This window comes from Notothenia rossii (assembly GCF_949606895.1).
Source record: "Notothenia rossii genome assembly, chromosome: 5".
Taxonomy (NCBI): Eukaryota; Metazoa; Chordata; class Actinopteri; order Perciformes; family Nototheniidae; genus Notothenia; species Notothenia rossii.
This window is the reverse complement of record NC_136903.1, coordinates 70,796,176-70,815,679: the sequence shown is the minus strand read 5'-3', so window position 1 is coordinate 70,815,679 and position 19,504 is coordinate 70,796,176. Positions and strand designations below refer to the sequence as shown.

The 19,504-nt window shown below is 38.4% G+C and overlaps 2 protein-coding genes across 2 annotated transcripts; one reads left to right on the top strand and one right to left on the bottom strand.

Moving 5' to 3' along the window:
* Positions 1 to 1,476: 1,476 nt before the first annotated feature.
* Positions 1,477 to 11,862, top strand: avil (advillin). Its single transcript, XM_079680662.1, has 20 exons — positions 1,477 to 1,564; positions 1,848 to 1,957; positions 2,299 to 2,373; positions 2,838 to 3,034; positions 3,110 to 3,218; positions 3,377 to 3,487; positions 4,692 to 4,897; positions 5,003 to 5,081; positions 5,699 to 5,797; positions 5,948 to 6,101; positions 6,220 to 6,320; positions 6,859 to 6,996; positions 7,177 to 7,335; positions 7,441 to 7,620; positions 8,940 to 9,097; positions 9,217 to 9,361; positions 10,066 to 10,254; positions 10,340 to 10,408; positions 10,496 to 10,606; positions 10,982 to 11,862. The coding sequence occupies exons 2-20, from the start codon at positions 1,898 to 1,900 to the stop codon at positions 11,093 to 11,095; spliced, it is 2,454 nt and encodes an 817-aa protein (XP_079536788.1). The 5' UTR covers positions 1,477 to 1,564; positions 1,848 to 1,897; the 3' UTR covers positions 11,096 to 11,862.
* LOC307038979 (uncharacterized protein) lies at positions 11,856 to 17,357 on the bottom strand. Its single transcript, XM_079680663.1, has 6 exons — positions 17,111 to 17,357; positions 16,773 to 16,847; positions 15,818 to 15,856; positions 15,421 to 15,582; positions 15,178 to 15,261; positions 11,856 to 14,654 (listed from the first exon to the last, which is right to left on the bottom strand). Exons 1-6 carry the CDS (start codon positions 17,207 to 17,209, stop codon positions 14,154 to 14,156), a joined length of 960 nt encoding a protein of 319 aa, XP_079536789.1. The 5' UTR covers positions 17,210 to 17,357; the 3' UTR covers positions 11,856 to 14,153.
* Between the last annotated feature and the right edge of the window lie 2,147 nt (positions 17,358 to 19,504).

Genomic DNA, 19,504 nt, shown 5'->3' with positions numbered 1-19,504 from the left:
TATAATATGGTAATTATTTTTCGTGGTATTGCATGGCACCTTTATGACTTCTTTACTCCACGCTGTGCCGTCATTGAATAAGGTTTGTTTGAACAAGGATTTGATTATTTGAATATACATCCTTTTTATCATTCATTTAGGTTTCATTACATTAACAGGTGGTTATGAAACAGTGTGTGTGTGTGTGTGTGTGTGTGTGTGTGTGTGTGTGTGTGTGTGTGTGTGTGTGTGTGTGTGTGTGTGTGTGTGTGTGTGTGTGTGTGTGTGTGTGTGTGTGTGTGTGTGTGTGTGTGTGTGTGGGTGGGTGGGTGGGTGGGTGGGTGGGTGTGGGTGTTGTTCATATGCTGTGTATGTAAATGATTCTGAGGAGTGACTGTGTGTTTTTAAGGATAACAAAACAAACACGTTGAAATTCTCTTGTGTGTTGACATGCACGCTATGAAGTAACTTACATATGATTAGTTATTGCATTGTTTATACATTAGGAACAATATATTTTCCTCATTCCTTTTCTCTGTCAAAGCCTGCCGCCTAAATAACCCACGATGCAGCTTGACCTCTTCTACGCTCACATCTGTCTAACTCCACAACCCCAGATTGTTTTCAAAGATGTACTCTTCAGACCTTCAGACTTTGGGCTGACCATTGTTTAGTCTACAGTAGTAGTCTTGTACTTACTTGAGTATTTCAATGTTTTGCCACTTTGTACTTCTACCCCACTACAAATCAGAGTTAAATGGTGTACTTTTATTCAACTACATTTACGCAGCTTTAGTTACTTTGCAGATTTGGATTAATGATGTGAACTATAATCAACTATTGAATCAGACTTTAGTTACACCTGGAGTACATTTACAAGCTACCCTGCAGTATTCAAAGTCATTAAAACTAGCTACACCTTTACCAGCTCTGATAACACTACATATAATATGTATTATTCTGAAATAGACCAATTTGCAGAATTAGTACTTTTTAATTTTGATACTTTAAGTATATTTTAATGCTAATACTTTTCTACTGTTACTTGAGTAACCTTTTGATTGCAGGAGTTTTACTTGTCACAAGAATATTCCTGCACCCTACTTCTACTTTTACTCATACCAGATCAGAGTACTTCTCCGACCTCTGCTTTTACAGTATATGTCGCCATAGAAACCCATCTCACTGTATATAAACCATTCTTCTCAAAGCCCATTAACACTAATGTATTATTTAAGAACATTATTTCCACTCATAGCTGTGCATTAGTTCATACCGTGGTGGTACAGGGCCGAGTGGGTTGTAAAATATACAGACAAGATGGCGGGGGTCAGAGTGACAGTGTGTGTTTGTTCATTTGAATATGAGTCAATCCTTTTTCTTTCAGAATATTTGCCTACAGGATTGTGTTCCTTCCTTAGTGATTGGATAGAATACCGTGTGAGGTCCTGAAAGATGCAAAACACAGGCAAATGATTTAAAGGCAGAGAGGGGAAGAGGATTGAGGGCTTTTGTTATCAGAGAGAAGATCAGCTGTTGGCACACCATACACGCGACAAGGGAAGTCATCAAACAAGAATACCAGGTATGTTTGATTATATATGAACTATAAGATTTAAACATGATGGCTTGATATTAGTTTGATAGAAATCTAGAGAAAATAGTTTAAAATATTGTTAACATTTGTCTTCTCAAGGAAATTGCATCCTTTAACATTTAATGTTCTTAAAGCAATGCTATAATCTGGTGCAAAGCATCTTATCTCTTTGAGATGTATGTTCTTTTTGTACCCTGACAAATAAACAAATACACTAAACTAAGGACCAAAACAGTTATGTTTTCATAACCATTTCCTCTTCCAATTTCAGAAAACAAAGCATCAAAAGTCTACATTGTCACTCGAGTGCATCCGAGCAACATGGAGTACACATTCAGGGCAGTAACTCGCAGCGCGGGGATTATAATCTGGAGAATTGAGGTAATTTGATTTTATGGTATATGGTTATGGTAATGGCCTTTAGTCTAACGTTTTTATCAGCGGTCAGGTTTCAAGGGGAAAAAAAGTCTGCTTCTCCGGGAGGAAATGACTAAAACAGCAGTGATGATGTGTAGAAAGATGGCTGGTAACTTCAGACCTGAAATGTAGATTTTTCCTCTCTCTCACTGTGTGTGTGTGTGTGTGTGTGTGTGTGTGTGTGTGTGTGTGTGTGTGTGTGTGTGTGTGTGTGTGTGTGTGTGTGTGTGTGTGTGTGTGTGTGTGTGTGTGTGTGTGTGTGTGTGTGTGTGCGTGTGCGTGTGTGTGTGTGCGTGTGCGCACAGAACATGGAGCTGGTACAAATCCCAGAGAAATCTTATGGAAACTTTTACGAGGGTGACTGCTACATACTTCTGTCTGTAAGTCTGAGAAGGTGTGGTTTTAGAAGATATGGCTGCTTGTTTGTTTAGTAAAGACTGCTGTTGTAATTGCAGACTTTTTACAGGAAGTACAGACAGATGTGCTTTTAATTAACCACTTTGAAATAGAGTAACTCAATACACATTACAATAATTGCAATAAACACGGTAAACCATTAGTATATTCTTATTTATTTAGTCTGAATAACTTTGCATTACTTTAAAAATAAGGATGCAGTCATAATGTGGGGTGCGGTTTCATAACAAAAAAAAAGGTAAATGTTTCTGTGTAATGATAAAATGTAGTATAAATCATAATTAAAAAACACATTTTAATTGTAAGCTGGGCTGATTATAGATACTCATTTTTGGTAATGTGATCATATATCCTGCTTAAATGTATTCTGTTACTAGCCCTGATAATCAGATAACGTCCTGGTCCACACACTGCTCTCTACCCACAGACTCAGAAAGTAGGCAGCTCTCTCGCTTATGACGTCCATTACTGGATCGGCTCTCAGTCCTCTCAGGATGAACAGGGTGCAGCTGCTATTTACACCATCCAGCTCGACGAGTTCCTGGGCTCCAATCCGGTCCAGCACCGTGAGGTTCAGAGCCACGAGTCTGATGCCTTCAAGGGCTACTTCAAACAAGGAGTAATGTAAGTCAGACTGCCAAAACAGGGGGTCAATGTTAAAAATAGAGTGAAATAAATCTCATCTTCTCTCTTGTCTAGCTATAAGAAAGGTGGAGTTGCATCAGGAATGAGGCACACTGAAACCAACAGCTACGATGTGAAGAGACTGCTTCATGTCAAAGGGAGGAAAAGAGTGATTGCAAGAGAGGTGGGCAGTTTCCTTACAGGGTTGCACATGTCATAATCTTAAGAATATGTTGTTCAAATAAACTAATGTGACAGACATTATGCATACATTTGTCATGAAAACTGATGCAAAGACTAATTCAATGCTGATGTATTGCTCTATGTTTTTATTGGTTTCAGGTGGAGATGAGCTGGACGAGCTTCAACCTTGGAGATTTGTTTTTGTTGGACATTGGGAAGACCATTGTTCAGTGGAACGGACCCAAGTGCAACAAACAGGAAAAGCTTAAAGTAAGATTTGTTTTTGGGTTCCTGTGTCGACTCTTTGGAGCGGATCCATAACGAAACACAGAAAGATACTGGAGCAGAAAATACACTAAAAGCATTCACTCAATATTTGTATTCTTAAATAAGATAAGATACAAATGTATTGTCCTTTCACATGAAAAGGTGTCTTGCATTAACAATGAACCAAATAGCATCAAGAAACCTCCAGCAACTATCATTAAGAGATGACGATATGCCTTAAACATGACAGAAATGCAGCTTATAAGTGAACACATTTGCAGCTATATTTTCCTAAGTACAGGAACAGAGTTGGAATTACGTAGAAAATCATTACTTACTCTTTGAGGTTTTCATTCCATCATATTTCTGGATATATATAATAAACATTTGTAGCACAGATGCTGAAACAAGTCTTTTTCCATGCTGGACTCTTCAGATCTAAATACCATCATTAGACCAGTATGGAAAGCTCTGGGAGGGTGACGTCAAAGCTCATTTCCTACTTCCTGTTAACAGGCCTGAGGGCTCTGAATGATGCATTCACTTCAAAACTTTTTAACAGCAAAGCAGTGTGGACTAAAACTTACAGCTAATTTATTCATATTCTAGGTGTTGACATCATTTTGTCAATACCACACACTTTTTTTGTAAATGTAGCTATTAGTTTACTCTTGGTTTTTGTGCAAATAGTATTACACATAACAGCTAGTTTGACACATACAGGTGGGGATTTAAAATACTACAACATGTAAGAACAGACAAGAACTAGAATATTAACAAAATGTGGCAAAACTAAAAACAAGTAAAATAAATACATTGTTTTAACCAGTTGGTGTTTCTAAGACTGTGAACATAAATGAATAATAATAAATATATTGTAATATGAGTAATGTTTTTATATGAAGCCAATATTTAGGTTACGCAGTTCTATAATTATAGTCGGATTTAAGAAAAAATGTTACATGTCCAAGAAAAGACGAACGAATAGAAAAGAACAATTCATATTTAATCATCTCAAAATTCTGTATGAAATGTATTTTTAATGGAAGTAAGACAAGTAAGACAGAAAGTTGACTGATACAATTTTTATTTTTATTAAATTATTGTTTTGTTAGATGTATTTGTTATCACAATGGTGTATCCGATATAAAGACAGTTTGAAGTCTGAGGTTTCTGCATTGTGTCATTTCTTTGAGTTGTGCTTCAGGGCATGTTGTTGGCCAAGGACATCCGGGACAGAGAGAGAGGAGGCCGGGCGGAGATCCGAGTGATCGAGGGGGACGCAGAGAGCGACTCCCCTCAGAACATGGAGGTCCTGGAGGGCGTTCTGGGCAAAAGAAGCTCCAAGCTGACGGATGGACCTCCAGATGAAACTGCTGACCAGGAACAGAGAGCAAAACTCACTCTTTACCAGTGAGCTGCTCCACCTCTGTGGCATCCCGTGTTCCATTCATGCTTTTCATTTTCAGGTAGAGAGTTGTGTCCTTCTTCTTTTTATCTGTTTTCAACTTTGTTTAGGGTGTCAGATGATGATGGAAAGATGAAGGTCACAGAAGTTGCTTCTAGACCTCTGGTTCAGGATCTCCTCAGCCATGAGGTGAGTTTGTCATCAAATAAAGGATACAAATGTTATATAATACGGCCACGCCCAGACGGGTGTCACTAGAGCAATAACAATTTGAATGGTTGTACAACAAGGGACAGAGGTTGTCAAAGTGGAAGGCGCCAGACTTTTTAGGGTGGGTGTTAGTAAATGGAATTGAATATGAAATGAAATATTCCATCAGATATCAAATGAGGATGACTTATAATAGCCTAAATGTGTGGGATTTAACAGAGAGATCTAAGAAATAGTATTTTAGGAAGTATTTAAAACTAGAAAGTGCAAAACTAAACATATCATAGGATACACCTCTTTTATGTATTTGGTGTAGTCTAAACTTACAACAAGCAGCAATATTAGGGCTAATTCGTCTCAATTCTCAGCTGCATTTCAATTAACCGACATAATCATTATGTTATAGTCATTCAGGAATTGAGTTGAAATAAAAGCAAGTAAACTAGGGGGGGGGGGTTAGGAGGCATTTTTCTAAGGTTAGTCTTAGGGGGTCTACTGTGACATTTCACCAAGTCCTGCACAGCTTAGGGCTTTAAACTCTACTGTTTGGACACAAATGATTTTGTCATGAATATTTATTGAAACTATCTGTTTAGGACTGCTTCATCCTGGATCAAGGAGGAACAAAGATCTTCGTATGGAAGGGGAAGAAAGCAGACAAAGCTGAGAGGCAGGTTGCCATGTCCAGAGCTTTGGTGAGTGACGTCCACTTAGATCCTTATCTTCTGTCTGGTTGCTCTTGTATACACTCAGTAATGTAGACACCTAGAATGCAGTATTATTACATAGCCCTGTAATCATTTCTTATTGACTGTATTTCTTATTAAGTTGTGTGGCTGTTACAGGAGTTCATCAAAGCGAAAAACTACCCTGTGACAATAAATGTGGAGACGGTGAATGACGGGGCGGAGTCAGCTCTGTTTAAGCAGCTGTTCCAGAGGTGGACTGTGAAGGACCAGACTCAAGGTCTGGGGAAAGTGCATTCAAGAGGGAATGTGGGTATGTGTGTTCTTAAATTAACCCAAACACAAGCACAGACTAAAATAACCTATTGCTTTTGATAGATAAACATATCAAGTCTCACGTTTTTTTTTATTTTGACCATACTTTGCTTTAGCTCACATCACACAGGAAAAGTTTGACGCCTCTGTGATGCACGCCATGCCAGAGGTGGCTGCACAGGAGCGCATGGTGGACAATGGCTCAGGTGAAGTGGAGGTATCTGTGGCACTTTAATCTTTTGCAAAAACGTATGATTGAATAATGTCAGCTTCAGCATTACAAGGTACAGATGCCCGGAGAGACCAGTGAGGAAAACCTTTTTCTAAGTCTGATCTGAATTGTTTTCTCTCCTGTGTTTATGATTAGGTAAAAATACATAGCAATAACATTACTTCACTTCCTCAGACGCAATACATGAATTTGTGTTTGGAATGCAATGTGAAATTCTATTTCAACTGGAAGAAACAATGAATGCTTTTAGTATTGTTTAGGATATTGGATAGTGGTGTACTTCATTACAACAGAAAACACTGATCCTGACTATTCCACAACAATGTTTGTTTCACAGCTTTGAACGTTTATTTCACTGTTTTACAGATGAGAAACATTTCAAATTAAATATGTTCCTCAACGTTGATAGACTGATAGACAAAATGAATGCTTTGTATTACTTAAGGTTTCTCCCTGTATGTAATAAACATGATCACATCATCGAATGCATCTCTGTGGTAATACACCTTTGTGATGTGTTCAGATGTGGAGAATTGAAGACCTGGAGCTAGTCCTCGTGGACCCTTCATGGCACGGATACTTTTATGGAGGAGACTGCTACCTGATCCTGTATACCTATCTGGTTAACAACAAGAAGAGTTACCTGCTCTATATGTGGCAGGTGAGAATTTGCTTTAACACCCAATGTCTTACACAATAAAAGTCGTTCCTGATCATACACTGACAATTTATCATTTCTTACAAAGCTCCATACAAGATGGCGGCCCTTTGCTGTCCTTGCATTAAATGTTCCTTTTATTACTGTATCAAATAATGAAACTACTACTACTTATTGTTTCAGGGGCGTCATGCAACACAGGATGAAATTGCAGCCTCAGCATTTCAGGCAGTAATCTTGGATCAGAAGTACGGTGACGAGCCAGTCCAAGTCAGAATAACAATGGGAAAGGAACCAAGACACTTTATGGCGATGTTCAAGGGCAAAATGGTCATATATGAGGTACAACTGCATTTAAATGATGTATTTAGATATATATATATATATATATATATATATATATAGTTTCTTATAACGATACAGAATAAAAACCTGTTTTGATGTTAGGGCGGCACATCTAGAAAAGGGGGCACTGACCCAGAGCCGCCCATCAGGTTGTTCCAGGTTCACGGTTCTGATCTTTCCAACACCAAAGCCATGGAGCTTCCTGCGCTGGCCAGCTCTCTCAACTCCAATGATGTGTTTCTACTAAAGAGCCAATCAGGAATCCACCTGTGGTGTGGAAAGGTAAGAAAAGAGGTGTTTAAAATCATATAACTGATCATTCACCGACATGCAGCAGCAGGGTGACCAAACATTCATGATGATACTTTTCATAACATTTGTCACTGTTTCTTGTATGTAATTTATTTGTTCACATTTGTATGTAGTTACATAAAGTTAACATATAACTACATTATTTGTAGATCTGCTACAAAATTGAATATGTTCTTTAATGGCGGCTGCTAAACATTCCACCAAGTGTAAGGAAAATTGGGTTAGTAATTTGTCTGTAATCCTGCTTTAAAACACATAACCCTTTCTGAAAACAAAACCACCTTTGTAAGGGAAACTTCTGAAGCAATGGAGAGTCAGGAGGACTCAGAGAGACACGAGGAGAGTTGGAGCTATGATGTCAAACACTGATGGTTTATTTGGAGTTATGGCCGGAGAGTTGACAAGACAGGTGGTGTGTCACGAGTTGACACAGCGGTTGCCAAACCAATTCTAAAGAACTCCTTCTGTAGCTCGAGGTTTTAACTAGTTCAGAGTGTAATAATCAACATTCTTCATCAGTGAGACTACACATTATGGACCCTGAATCTAACTAGAGCTCTCGTCCATAGAAAAGAATGCGCGCCAGGGAACCTTCGTCCCTGAACAGTTAACTACCTCATGGCGGCTTGTGCTCTGTCATAGACTGGCAACAACAATGCGCCCAAGCTGCCCCTCCTTAAAAGAGATAGCATTAATACCCAAGGCCGTAGACCTATGCCATGGGAAAGGAGACAGTGAGAGGAGAAAATGATGAACTGTGCCGAAGGTTGAATACCTAAGCAAATTATTTCTTTAACAACCTTGATAGAGGCAAAGATGCTAAGGCCAAAATGTTACAGTAAAGGTAAAAAATACATTATACGTCTGACGACAGTGTGCCTCCGACATTGTGCCAACAGTTAGAGGAGGCCCTTGTGCACAAAGTCAGGTCTGGAACTATAATGCAGACTGTGAGACGGGCCTTATCGCCCAACTCATGTAATCATTAATCCCTGCAGCCAGGTTAAACAATTTGTTTTAAAAGTCTAAGAATAATGGAGAATGTGAGAGGGGCCTTATTGCCCAAAATCATGCTATTGTGGCTGAATGGCAGAGAATCCCGGTAGCCAGGTCAAACAATGTATCTGAAAGTCTTAATTTAATGAAGAATGTTAGCATAGCTGCAGGTTAATATCCATTGTTTGAGTGATATAATCTAGAATCACATTTGGTTTTTAATAAAATGTGGATGTCCATATAATGTCAGCCATAAAGTGTATAGATCAAAGTAACCAAGAGTTTGTCACCAGGGATCCAGTGGAGACGAGAGAGCCATGGCTAAGGAGGTGAGCTCTGTGATTGGCCAGAAGTCAGGACAAGGCTCTGAGGAGATTGTGGCAGAGGGTCAGGAGCCCTTTGAATTCTGGGAGTTGCTTGGAGGGAAAGCTCCCTATGCTAATGACAAAAGGTGACGATGACACAAATACAGTACTGATATTTGCAAATGGATTCATGAAGGAATTGGGTGAAAAGCTTATTTCCTATTATATGACTTATATAAATATATGACAATATGATTTATTGTAGATTACAGCAGAGCGTTTTAGACCAACAGCCGCGCCTGTTTGAATGCTCCAATAAGACGGGACGCTTCATCGTGACTGAAGTGACCCAGTTCATGCAGGACGACCTCAACGAGGACGATGTCATGCTGTTGGACACATGGGACCAGGTGTGAGGCGACACTGTTCATGGCGGGGAAACTGACTTCATTTAGTGCCAATGTACTTTAGACATTAATCATGCAGCTTCCTAGTACAAAGAGTTCCTCCCAAAGAAACATATATTCATGATGTTTTCTAAGAAATGTCCTTACATTTTAGACAAAACCCTGTTAACGGTCAAAGTTATCTCCTTTGTTAAACGTCCTCCTATATGGAGGAGGACTTTAAAGAGCCTTAATAGTTTCTTAAGCAGAGAAGAAAATGACGGAAAGACAAATAGCTCAACTAATTAATTAATGGTAGAAACTAAAGCCACTACCAGCATGATAACTAATCATAAGCAAGTTAATATAACTCAACATGTGAATAGGCTACAGCGCAGCCTTTGTTTTCAAACATTTTGAAGGCCACTGTTAAGTATGCCTTACAATTTAGTCAACAGTTGTTTGTAACTTGAAATAGTATTCATAATTAGACATTGTATTAATAGACACTAAAGTCTATGATATGGCTGTTGATCAATGAATCCCATCTTTGTTTATAACAGATACATGTGTGTTATTGCTAGCAACAGGGTCCTTGCTCAGAGACATTTTCCATAACCACTCCAGAGTTAGGAGTCCGTGCTGCAACGTGTGCCCCCCCTAAGGTTGTTTTGTGCAATACTACTTAGGGAAATATAATATGTTTCTTTGCTCATCGTTGGCCTCAGGTGATTCTCTGGATCGGTAAAGAAGCCAATGAGGTGGAGCGTAAAGAAGCAGTGGTGACCAGCAGAGAGTACCTGCGCACACACCCCGGCGCCAGAGACCCAGACACCCCCATCGTCCTGATCAAGCAGGGCTTTGAGCCGCCCACCTTCACTGGGTGGTTCACAGCGTGGGACCCCTCCAAGTGGAGTGTGAGTGGTTCTGAACTGAAATGAAGCATCATAAATGCATGAGTTAAAAAAAACATACACTTAACATCAAATATCTTTCTTTTAGGGAGGAAAGAGCTATGAGGAGTTGAAGAAGGAGTTGGGAGATGAAGTATCACCTGTTAGTGTTGCATTGGTATGTACAATTTCTGTCTACCACCATCTGAGTGTATGACTGCAATTCATCTGTTAACCCTAACCTGAACCTTACTGTGAGTTTTAGGAGCAGAACTGTGTGGAAAGTGAGAAAAGCTTTCAGTGTTTTCCACCTGACGACTTGGTCAACAAGCTCACCAATGAGCTGCCCGAAGGTGTTGAACCAACCCAGAAAGAGGTATGTGTGTGTGTGTGTGTGTGTGTGTGTGTGTGTGTGTGTGTGTGTGTGTGTGTGTGTGTGTGTGTGTGTGTGTGTGTGTGTGTGTGTGTGTGTGTGTGTGTGTGTGTGTGTGTGTGTGTGTGTGTGTGTGTGTGTGTGTGTGTGTGTGTGTGTGTGTGCGCGCGCGTGCATGCGTGCGTGTGTGCGTGCGTGCGTGTGTAATAATAAAATCTTTAAGGGCCTTTTTCTTACAAAAAAAAGCAACTGCAATGTTTATTTATTATTTTATAAAGCACAAATGTACTCTTTAATAACAAAAGGTAATTTATGTCTGAGGCCTTTGCACCATAGACTGTTTGTGAGATGTAAACATGTACATTGTTGCTTTTTCAGAAATACCTGTCCGACTCTGACTTCAACAACATTTTTGGGATTAACAAAGATGAATTTGCCAGCATGCCACCGTGGAAACAACTGAAAATGAAGAAAGAAGTGGGGATGTTTTGATCAGATTCACATCTGTTTTGTGTCAGCCCCTCCTGATCTATAACTAGCAACGTTCCACTTTAGCTCAATCTGATTTCAGATTAAATGTAATGCATATATTCATCTTTTTATATTGTAATTCATTGTTCCAAATCAATGTAATACAATCTTCAGTACTTAATTGTATCCTGTGTTGATGTTGTAAAATCAACAGATGAATTATTTGTGAGATTAATTGAACTCTCAGTTTGTAAAACCTATCAACTGCGTTGCTTATTTATCTGTGTGTTACTGAAAACCTATAAGAAGAATTTCAGTACTGATGAAAACACAAGATAAGATGTAGACATAAAAACAGCACATTTCAATGTGGTTTACTTTTTTTTCCAAACAGATACTGCTAAGAACCTGAATAGTAAAAACGGAACTAAGTGGAATATGTTAACAGGTTCAAATTATCAACATCACCTACTGTAATAAAAAGAAAATGCTATCAATTGTATTAAATATGAGTTTCCCACTTAACAACAAATCATTTAATGTAAGGAGGCTCTGACTCCTACATTTAATAAAGGTCTGCTCTGCCATCTATTGGACAAATGTCCGGCGTCCACAATTCAGAGAGCAACATAAAAACATAATTTTAAAAGTTACTTCCAACCTGATGTGAATGTTTATCACTGCTGATAAGCTTGTGGCTTGTGTTGGAAAATAACTGAGTGAAAATGTGTGATCAGATTATCATGTCAAGAATATGTAAGTAAAAATAAATCAGCATCAGCATTGTTCACCTTTTTTATTTTTGACATGTCTCAAATGTGATTTCCAATACAGGTATACATTGTTGTAACTTATTGATACATTTGAACTTTAAATACAAAGCTCAGGTAAACAATATATAGAGCAATAAAATGCACCAAATTACAGTAAGAACATTTTGAGAAATTGTCACCAAAAGAGTCTGTTTGCCTACAATGCTGAACAGCGCTGTATAAGGAAATGAAGTTCATCATAAAAGATGATTGATCAGATTTAAAGTCAAAGTAACTTCACTTTACTGGTTTATTACAACAAACCAAGTCCTTTGACCTCCTAGACATAAATCATGACATAAAAGGAATTGTTGATGACAAAAACAACAAATGATTGTGTGTTCATGTAAAACCATCTGACCTGATCAAGAACTGACTACAGTGCCACCACACAGCAGCACCACAGTAACATCTGACTCCCATCTGAAAGCAGTTGTTTGTGCATCATGGCCGCCCAACATAACCAGTAATCAAGTATTCTCATGTGAGCCAGCATTATGTGATAACACTTTGTGATGAAAGTAGTACAAAAGATTAAATACAAATATTAAAAAACCCACAAAATGATAAAGCAGCTAAATTCTGAAAACATTCAACCCCCTTTTTGAAATGACAGTAAAAATGTTGTTCCCGTTTTGTTTTTCTTGTAACTCACATCAGATATGAAAATTGTGATTTTATTACATTGGTAGTGTCATGTAGTTCTCTCTCCCTTTAAGTAAACAATTTGTTAATTTTGCCTTTCACCATAGAAACTAAGAAATGACGAAGTGATACATTTGCAACAACACAAAGGTCCCTTCAAAATCTTTGCAGTATATACCTTAGATCAAAGTATGATTTAATATGTGTGTACTGCGTGCAAAAGTACTAATAAATGACGGATTAATTAATGTGCAGTTTGGAAATCGATATACATTCTTAGGTGCTCATGCAAATTATCACAAATGAGGTGAAAGGGTCCACTTAGATTTAAGCTTTTAAGGAATGTAACATCACATAAAAATTAAAAATTGCGTTTAAATACAAAGTGTTGACGGCAATCAGACATACAAAGAGACTAGTTTTCAGCAAGTTTCACTGCAAATGTGCAAATACAGTGTAACCATGCAGGCAGCCTGCCGCAGGTCAGCTGATCACTTCTCGCTGACAGGTTTGGTTGTTAAGGGAATGTTGCTTTAATGTAATCGGACACATGTATGCCACAAGAACTTTCGAAAGTGCAAATGCAGCCAAATCAATTTCCCTCATTTCAACGTAAAAACAGGAAAAAGGGACGTTTATATAAAAGATAAAAAAATAAATCTTCTTTTAAAGATTAGCAAGGCAGCAAAAAGATGGCATTTTCCCTTACTTTAATTTGTATCGTGTTAACCCTTCCAACAACTGCCTTGGATTACCTGTAGCCGCTCTTAGCTTCCAAAAATCGATAAACATGTCCTACACTTTCTTTACAGTGAGCTCTGCAGCTGGGGACAGAAACAACACATATCTTTACATGCATTGAATAACTGCGTGTGTCTTAAATGTCTCTCCAACTGGAATTACAAATGTGATGAACATGAACTGTCCCTGTCCAGTTCCTCAGAGCTCACTGTGTTTTGTCTACAGGTAAATCCTGATGTTGTGTCCTGGCAGCTGTTAGTATACAACATAGCTTATTTAAAGATTAAAAGAGGTAAAAAGGTCAAAGCAGCATGGACTTTTTTTCCATGTCTATCAATGTATAACAAAGAAAAGTTAAGACAGATATTAAAAATAAACTATTGGCAGATAGTATTAAGTAGTCATTAGTGGAGCTGGAGAAACACCTGAGTCCTTAGTTGTTTTGTTGTGAATTTAAAACGTACAGTGTATTACAACTAGGGCTGCCATTAACCATTATTCTCATTATCAATTAAGCTAAGGATTCATTCATTATTAAGTTGGAAAATTACAAAAACTGGTGGGAAACTACCTTTTGGTCTTTGGTGACGTTTTCAAACTCCCAAAGATATCTCTTTGACATTTTAGAATGTGAAACTAGCACTCGTTTTAGCAAAATGTCTGCCTGAGACAATGAATAGATTGTCTAATTAGTTACAGATACAGTTTCTATTGATCAACTAGTTAGTTATAACTTTTGAGGTACTTTTTAACTTTGAGGTTATCAAAGAACAAAACTATCGATGTTGGTAACTTTCAAATCAAAGAGCTCTTGAATCGCACCAAATGATTAATAATCAATAACCTTTGACCTTTTGCCCAGTAGTAGTAGATGAAACAGATTAAGACACAATGCAAGCTTCAGGGTTTTTGGGGTCTTGGGGATCCCCATTGACCGGAGCGTTGTTAGGAGAACTCTTTTCTGAATCGTGAGGCAGATCCAATTCGCCCTCCTCACCCGGAAACTCCCTGTCCTGCTCTGGAGTCTCGGCAGATGCATCCTCGTAGGCACTTGTGCTGTCGGAGTCTCTTCCTTCCTCCAACCCGGTTTCGTAAGACCTCTGCAGGACCCCGTCTGCGAACGAGTTGTCCACTGCGAGAGAGGGCATGTGGCCCAGGGGCTTATGGACAATGATACGCAGCTTCGTTTGAGGGCTCTCTTCCTCTTTCCCGCCGCTCTCTACCACTTCCTCTGACGCAATAGCTCTGGTTTCACACAGCGACGAGTCTTTCATCAACTCCTTTGAATCATTTTCCACCTCTTCACCTTGTCTTGTTATCTGGTCCACCTCGTCCACACCTTCATGTGTGTTTTCTGGAGCAGATGGCTTGTTATTCCTCTCCTGCAAACACACATTTCATTGGACATTAAATTAAGATTCTTTGAGTTAGAAACTAAATATGGTTCTATTTGCCATTTCTTATCAATATGGCAGCAAAGAAAAGCCATTCATTTATTAGTTTATAGGCGACTAAATACATGATTGTGAAATGTTATCTCTACTGGATACTTAATGAAAAACCAACATCACTGCTAAATAATTTCAGATTTATTTTCGTTATGCTAAATATATTTTTGTATGATCAAGATTAATACTGCATGACTTTAGTGTACCTTTACAGTACTTCATGCACTGCCATGGCTAGTAATACAGTCAGTAACTTGTACAAGTTGGTAGAAAAAGGGGATTACTATAAGATATCCACGGGGAATAAAAACATGCACCATTCCCCCTTATTTGTGTTAAATAAGAAATGATCTAACTCCAAAAAAACTGCAACATAACAAGTTCCATAAGACTTCAGATATTTACATTCAGAAACCTTGTGCTACTGTAAAGTTTGCAACATTAATTGTCCCATTACCTCTTTTAGTCTCTCCACCTCTTGCATCAGAGAGCTGACTGTGCTCTCCAGTTTCCTTTTGGCCTCCCTTTCTCGTCCCAACTCCTAAATAGAGGAAAAACGCTTTTAGATCTGATACAAGGAACAAAAAATAAACGTCTCATTAGATAGCATGGGATAGGGTGGAGCCATATATATTGTTGCTGTAGTCAAATGTTTTAATTGTTTTGAAGCTAAGCAACGTTTCAGAGTTATTGAGCGTACCGAACTAGCCTCCCCAGCCTCCCTGTGGGACTCAGCCAGCAGCTCCTCCACACCCTCCAGCGTGTCCTGCAGGACGTCCACCTGGAACAACAGAGTCTCTCTCTCCACCTCCAGCCCACGCAGCTCCTGCACCACCTCGTCATAGCTGGCCTGCAGCTCCAGCTACACCACAGACACACATACAGATCAGTGTGGGCAACTTTAGGGAACAAATGCCAGTCAGTGGGTGGACAAGTGTTTAATGAGCTCTCATAGCTATCAGTGGGAGGAATCCTCTGGAAGCACGACAATCCCTCAATATGTAACGGAAAAGGCAACACTGATCTAATCAACCTGATAGCACTTTACTTGAAATAGTAATATTGAAATAAATATACAAACAGTAAGAAATACTCACCATTTCTGGGAGTCCCATGTAGATGTCCTGGTCCGAGTGCTGAAAGGAAAACAAACTATTTAAAAATAGTTCATTTGTAAACAATGTTTTTATATTAAATTCATGCATGATCTCAAAAAGACCATATAGGATCTTCCTCTTTTGCTCCTCTAGTTTACACATAGAAACTATAATATGACCCGAACAATAAATAACAAAACAATTATGGCAACGTTTAAAGCTATCAGTCTGTTTTAAGTGCACTAACATTGCCTACCCTTTGTTTTATCTTTGTGTAGTTCATTCTCTAGTGTCACATAATCTGACAATTTATCACTGAAAAAGCAGCTATCAAAAGTTGTGACCTCTAAAAACTGCCCTGCACCATGTTAGATAACAGCTCTCAAAAAGTCAACATGGGATTAAGTATGATAAAAAAAAAAAAACATTAGCAATATAACTGACATTTCTATTCAGGTCATGCAATGTGATGGTGGACAGAATTGAGTCTAACACCAGCTTATGAGGATTTATATCCATCAAACTCATTGCCATCAATAATAGTTTACATCAGTACTGGTAAATGTATAAAACAGAAAAGAATGCCAAACTGAAAGACAACATTATCTTCAATGTTCAAGGACAATATTAAACTGATTTAAACTATCAGTTAAAATGTAATAAAGCAAAATTACCATTACATCCCTCTGAAATGTAGTGAAGTAAAGGCATAAAGTATCAAAAATAAAGATTATTAAAGTACTTCAAAACTACACTTTAGCACAGTGCTTACATTTTAAATATACTAAGTGACTTACATGTATTTATCATTATATTGCAATGCGAATGACACATGAGAGTCATACACTGTAGAAATCCAGGACAATGAAAGTGATTGCAGCTAGAGATCAATACACTATTTAACTCGAGGTGTTTTTGATCTGCCTGTCCCCTCTTCATGTGATACGGATCCTACCTGGCTGTCGGTTCTCCTCTTCAGGGTGCCTGCTCGGCTGTCGCTTCGTGTCAGACGCCTGGAGGAACTCTCGGTCTGAAAGAAAGGAAAACACACCTTAAGTCGGAGGAAGAGCCTAGCATCAGAACGTTAGTCAGAACCACAACAAGCTAATGTTAGCTAAGGAAGTGAAGTAAAGCTGGAGGCCTGACGGGTTATTTATGCCGTTGGATAGACGTCAGTGTTAAACCTTAAATAGATTCAAAACGTTGTTAACGGTATATGGTTTTTAAAAGTAAACTGACTGTCTAAAACAATAGCTCTGAACAAAGTTCGGTATCGTCGCCGTGATTTCTCACCTCTTTTATAATGCTTCGGAGAGACTCATCTTCGCTCAGTCCCCGCGATATTGTCCGTTTCCTTGGCGAACCATTGCTTTCCAGCGTTACTGAATGCATTTTTTTTTAATGTTTTAGATGAGGTTTACGTAAGAAACACCTCCGAGCTCTCAGTGGGTGAAGAGGTGTTTTGTTGTTTCCTACGCAGCAGCAGCAGTGAGTGAACTGCCGACGCCCAGGCCGTGATCTACGGAGAGCCGCTGGGACCAAACTCCCTTAAACAAAACGCCCTCACTCCGCCCACGGAGGAGTCAAAGGTTAGGCTTTTATAACTGTCGGTGGGCCGGCATTTTAATGTAAATTGTTTGATTTGAGGTAATCTCAGGCACCGTGGCGCTTGTCAAGTCCTGAAATAATTGATGACAACAAGGCTAAACTGTTTTCAGGAGAGCTTGATGGTGTATTAGTCTAGGTGTAATGTGTACAAACTTGAAGTAGCCTATCATAGATGAGGGAAGTGTGCATGGTTACAATAACAACACAAAAACTAATCTTCTTTTGTGCTAATCCTCATACATTTATAGTGTTATCAAAATCATAACAAAATCAAGTTGTACTGCCAAGCACTGCTCATACCCTGGACCCACCCCCAAAGATACCCAAGGCTGAAGATAAGATAAGATATAACTTTTGAACCTATTACTTTACTTTTCACTTATCTTACTTTTTGTGAAATAGTTAACAGTTTGATCTACAGACTTATTATTATTATTATTATTATTATTATTATTATTATTATTATTATCTACTAATTTGATCTAAATACAATTGAGCTAACAGTTAGACACAACTATGTGAAATAATATTGCTTGTAGGTGGAACAGAGACGTCTAATCTGTAGCAAGGGGCCCGAACACACACTACTTTTTTTGTCAGGGTGGACAACAACAGATACATCGAACTACTCTTTCAAACACACGCTACAGTGAGTACATCCACCACTGCTTGAGAGCTGTCAGTTTGATTGATTGTATTCAAGTGAAGAGCTTGGATGAACTGCTTCACATTTCTCTCCTTGTTCCATAGCATCATCATCATGGCCTGAGTTTCTTGGTAATTGTGGTTCGTGACAAAAGCTCAGCATCAGAGGTCAGAAAGTTAAGCGCCGCCTGATGCCTGAGTTGTTTATGTGCTGATGTGCATTTTGGTTAATATTCATACATATAAGCACATGTAAACATACTGTTCAATATACATACAGAAGTTGATGCTTATCATGTATACAATGCAAATCACAACTTAATATTTATTTTCCTTTGTAGAAGAGTGTATTCAATGAATGGCTATATTCATTATTTGAATACTCCAAAAATTACCATTTATTTCATGGTGTGGGCCAGGTGCTCTGGGTTGTGACTCTGCTAATGAGATTGTTGGAGAGAAAAATCTGGACCTGGATCTTCTGCCTGTCGCTGTCTTACATGTGTTGTACACTCAATGTAAAAAATATTTCAGCATCATGGGTAATACACATATTTAATTGCTTACTAATAGTAAGATTAGAAGAATGCTAGCCTACCACTGGTTTTCTGTTTGTAATATGCAACTTTTATTCTACAAAACTATTTAAATATTACCACCCTTTGCTGCAAAGATAACTCAAGTTGTTTTATTATTTTGCTCAAAGTGGATTTCATATATCCATTCACTTATATTCAGACAGTGGTGGAAGATTGCTCATAATATAACTCAAACATGATCAGTTCTGCAACTGCAACTGTGTTTTCCTCCAGCAGGTGACACTAGTGGGTCAGTAATGGTTCACTGAGGGCAGGATATAACCTTCTTATTATACATCCATGGAAATAACTGGTCCAGTGAAGTACATTAAGAAATCAGTTCCATCACAACTTTTATTTAGCAGATATAAATCCATGAATACAGCATCTCTTCATGGATGGTTGGGATACATTCTGGTCTGATCCTAAGGCATTCTGGCATGGATAAAGTGTGAGCCAAAAAAGAGTTATCTATTATTCACAATGAATTTGTTTTAATGTGTTACATTTTCGCAAGGATTATAACAACTATCAAATAATTGTCAACTAGCTATGTATACATTATAAAGACTTATAAAGTAGCCTAAGCAGACTTGCTGCTACTGAATGACTTTGATCAATATATTAATAATGACAGTTAGACGTATTTTTCACATTAGCATAAGAAGCAGCCTTTTTAAAAGCACACTTGAATTTTATAGGCCATGCTTTAGAATGAGGAGGCCAGTAATTACTTAACTGGTTTACACGAACACTCGGACGCTCAGTCATGCATCAGATAGGCACGTGCAACTTCTTAATAATTTGCATCTAGTATGGGTCTATGAACAATACCCATCAGTCGGTTTCTTGTTAA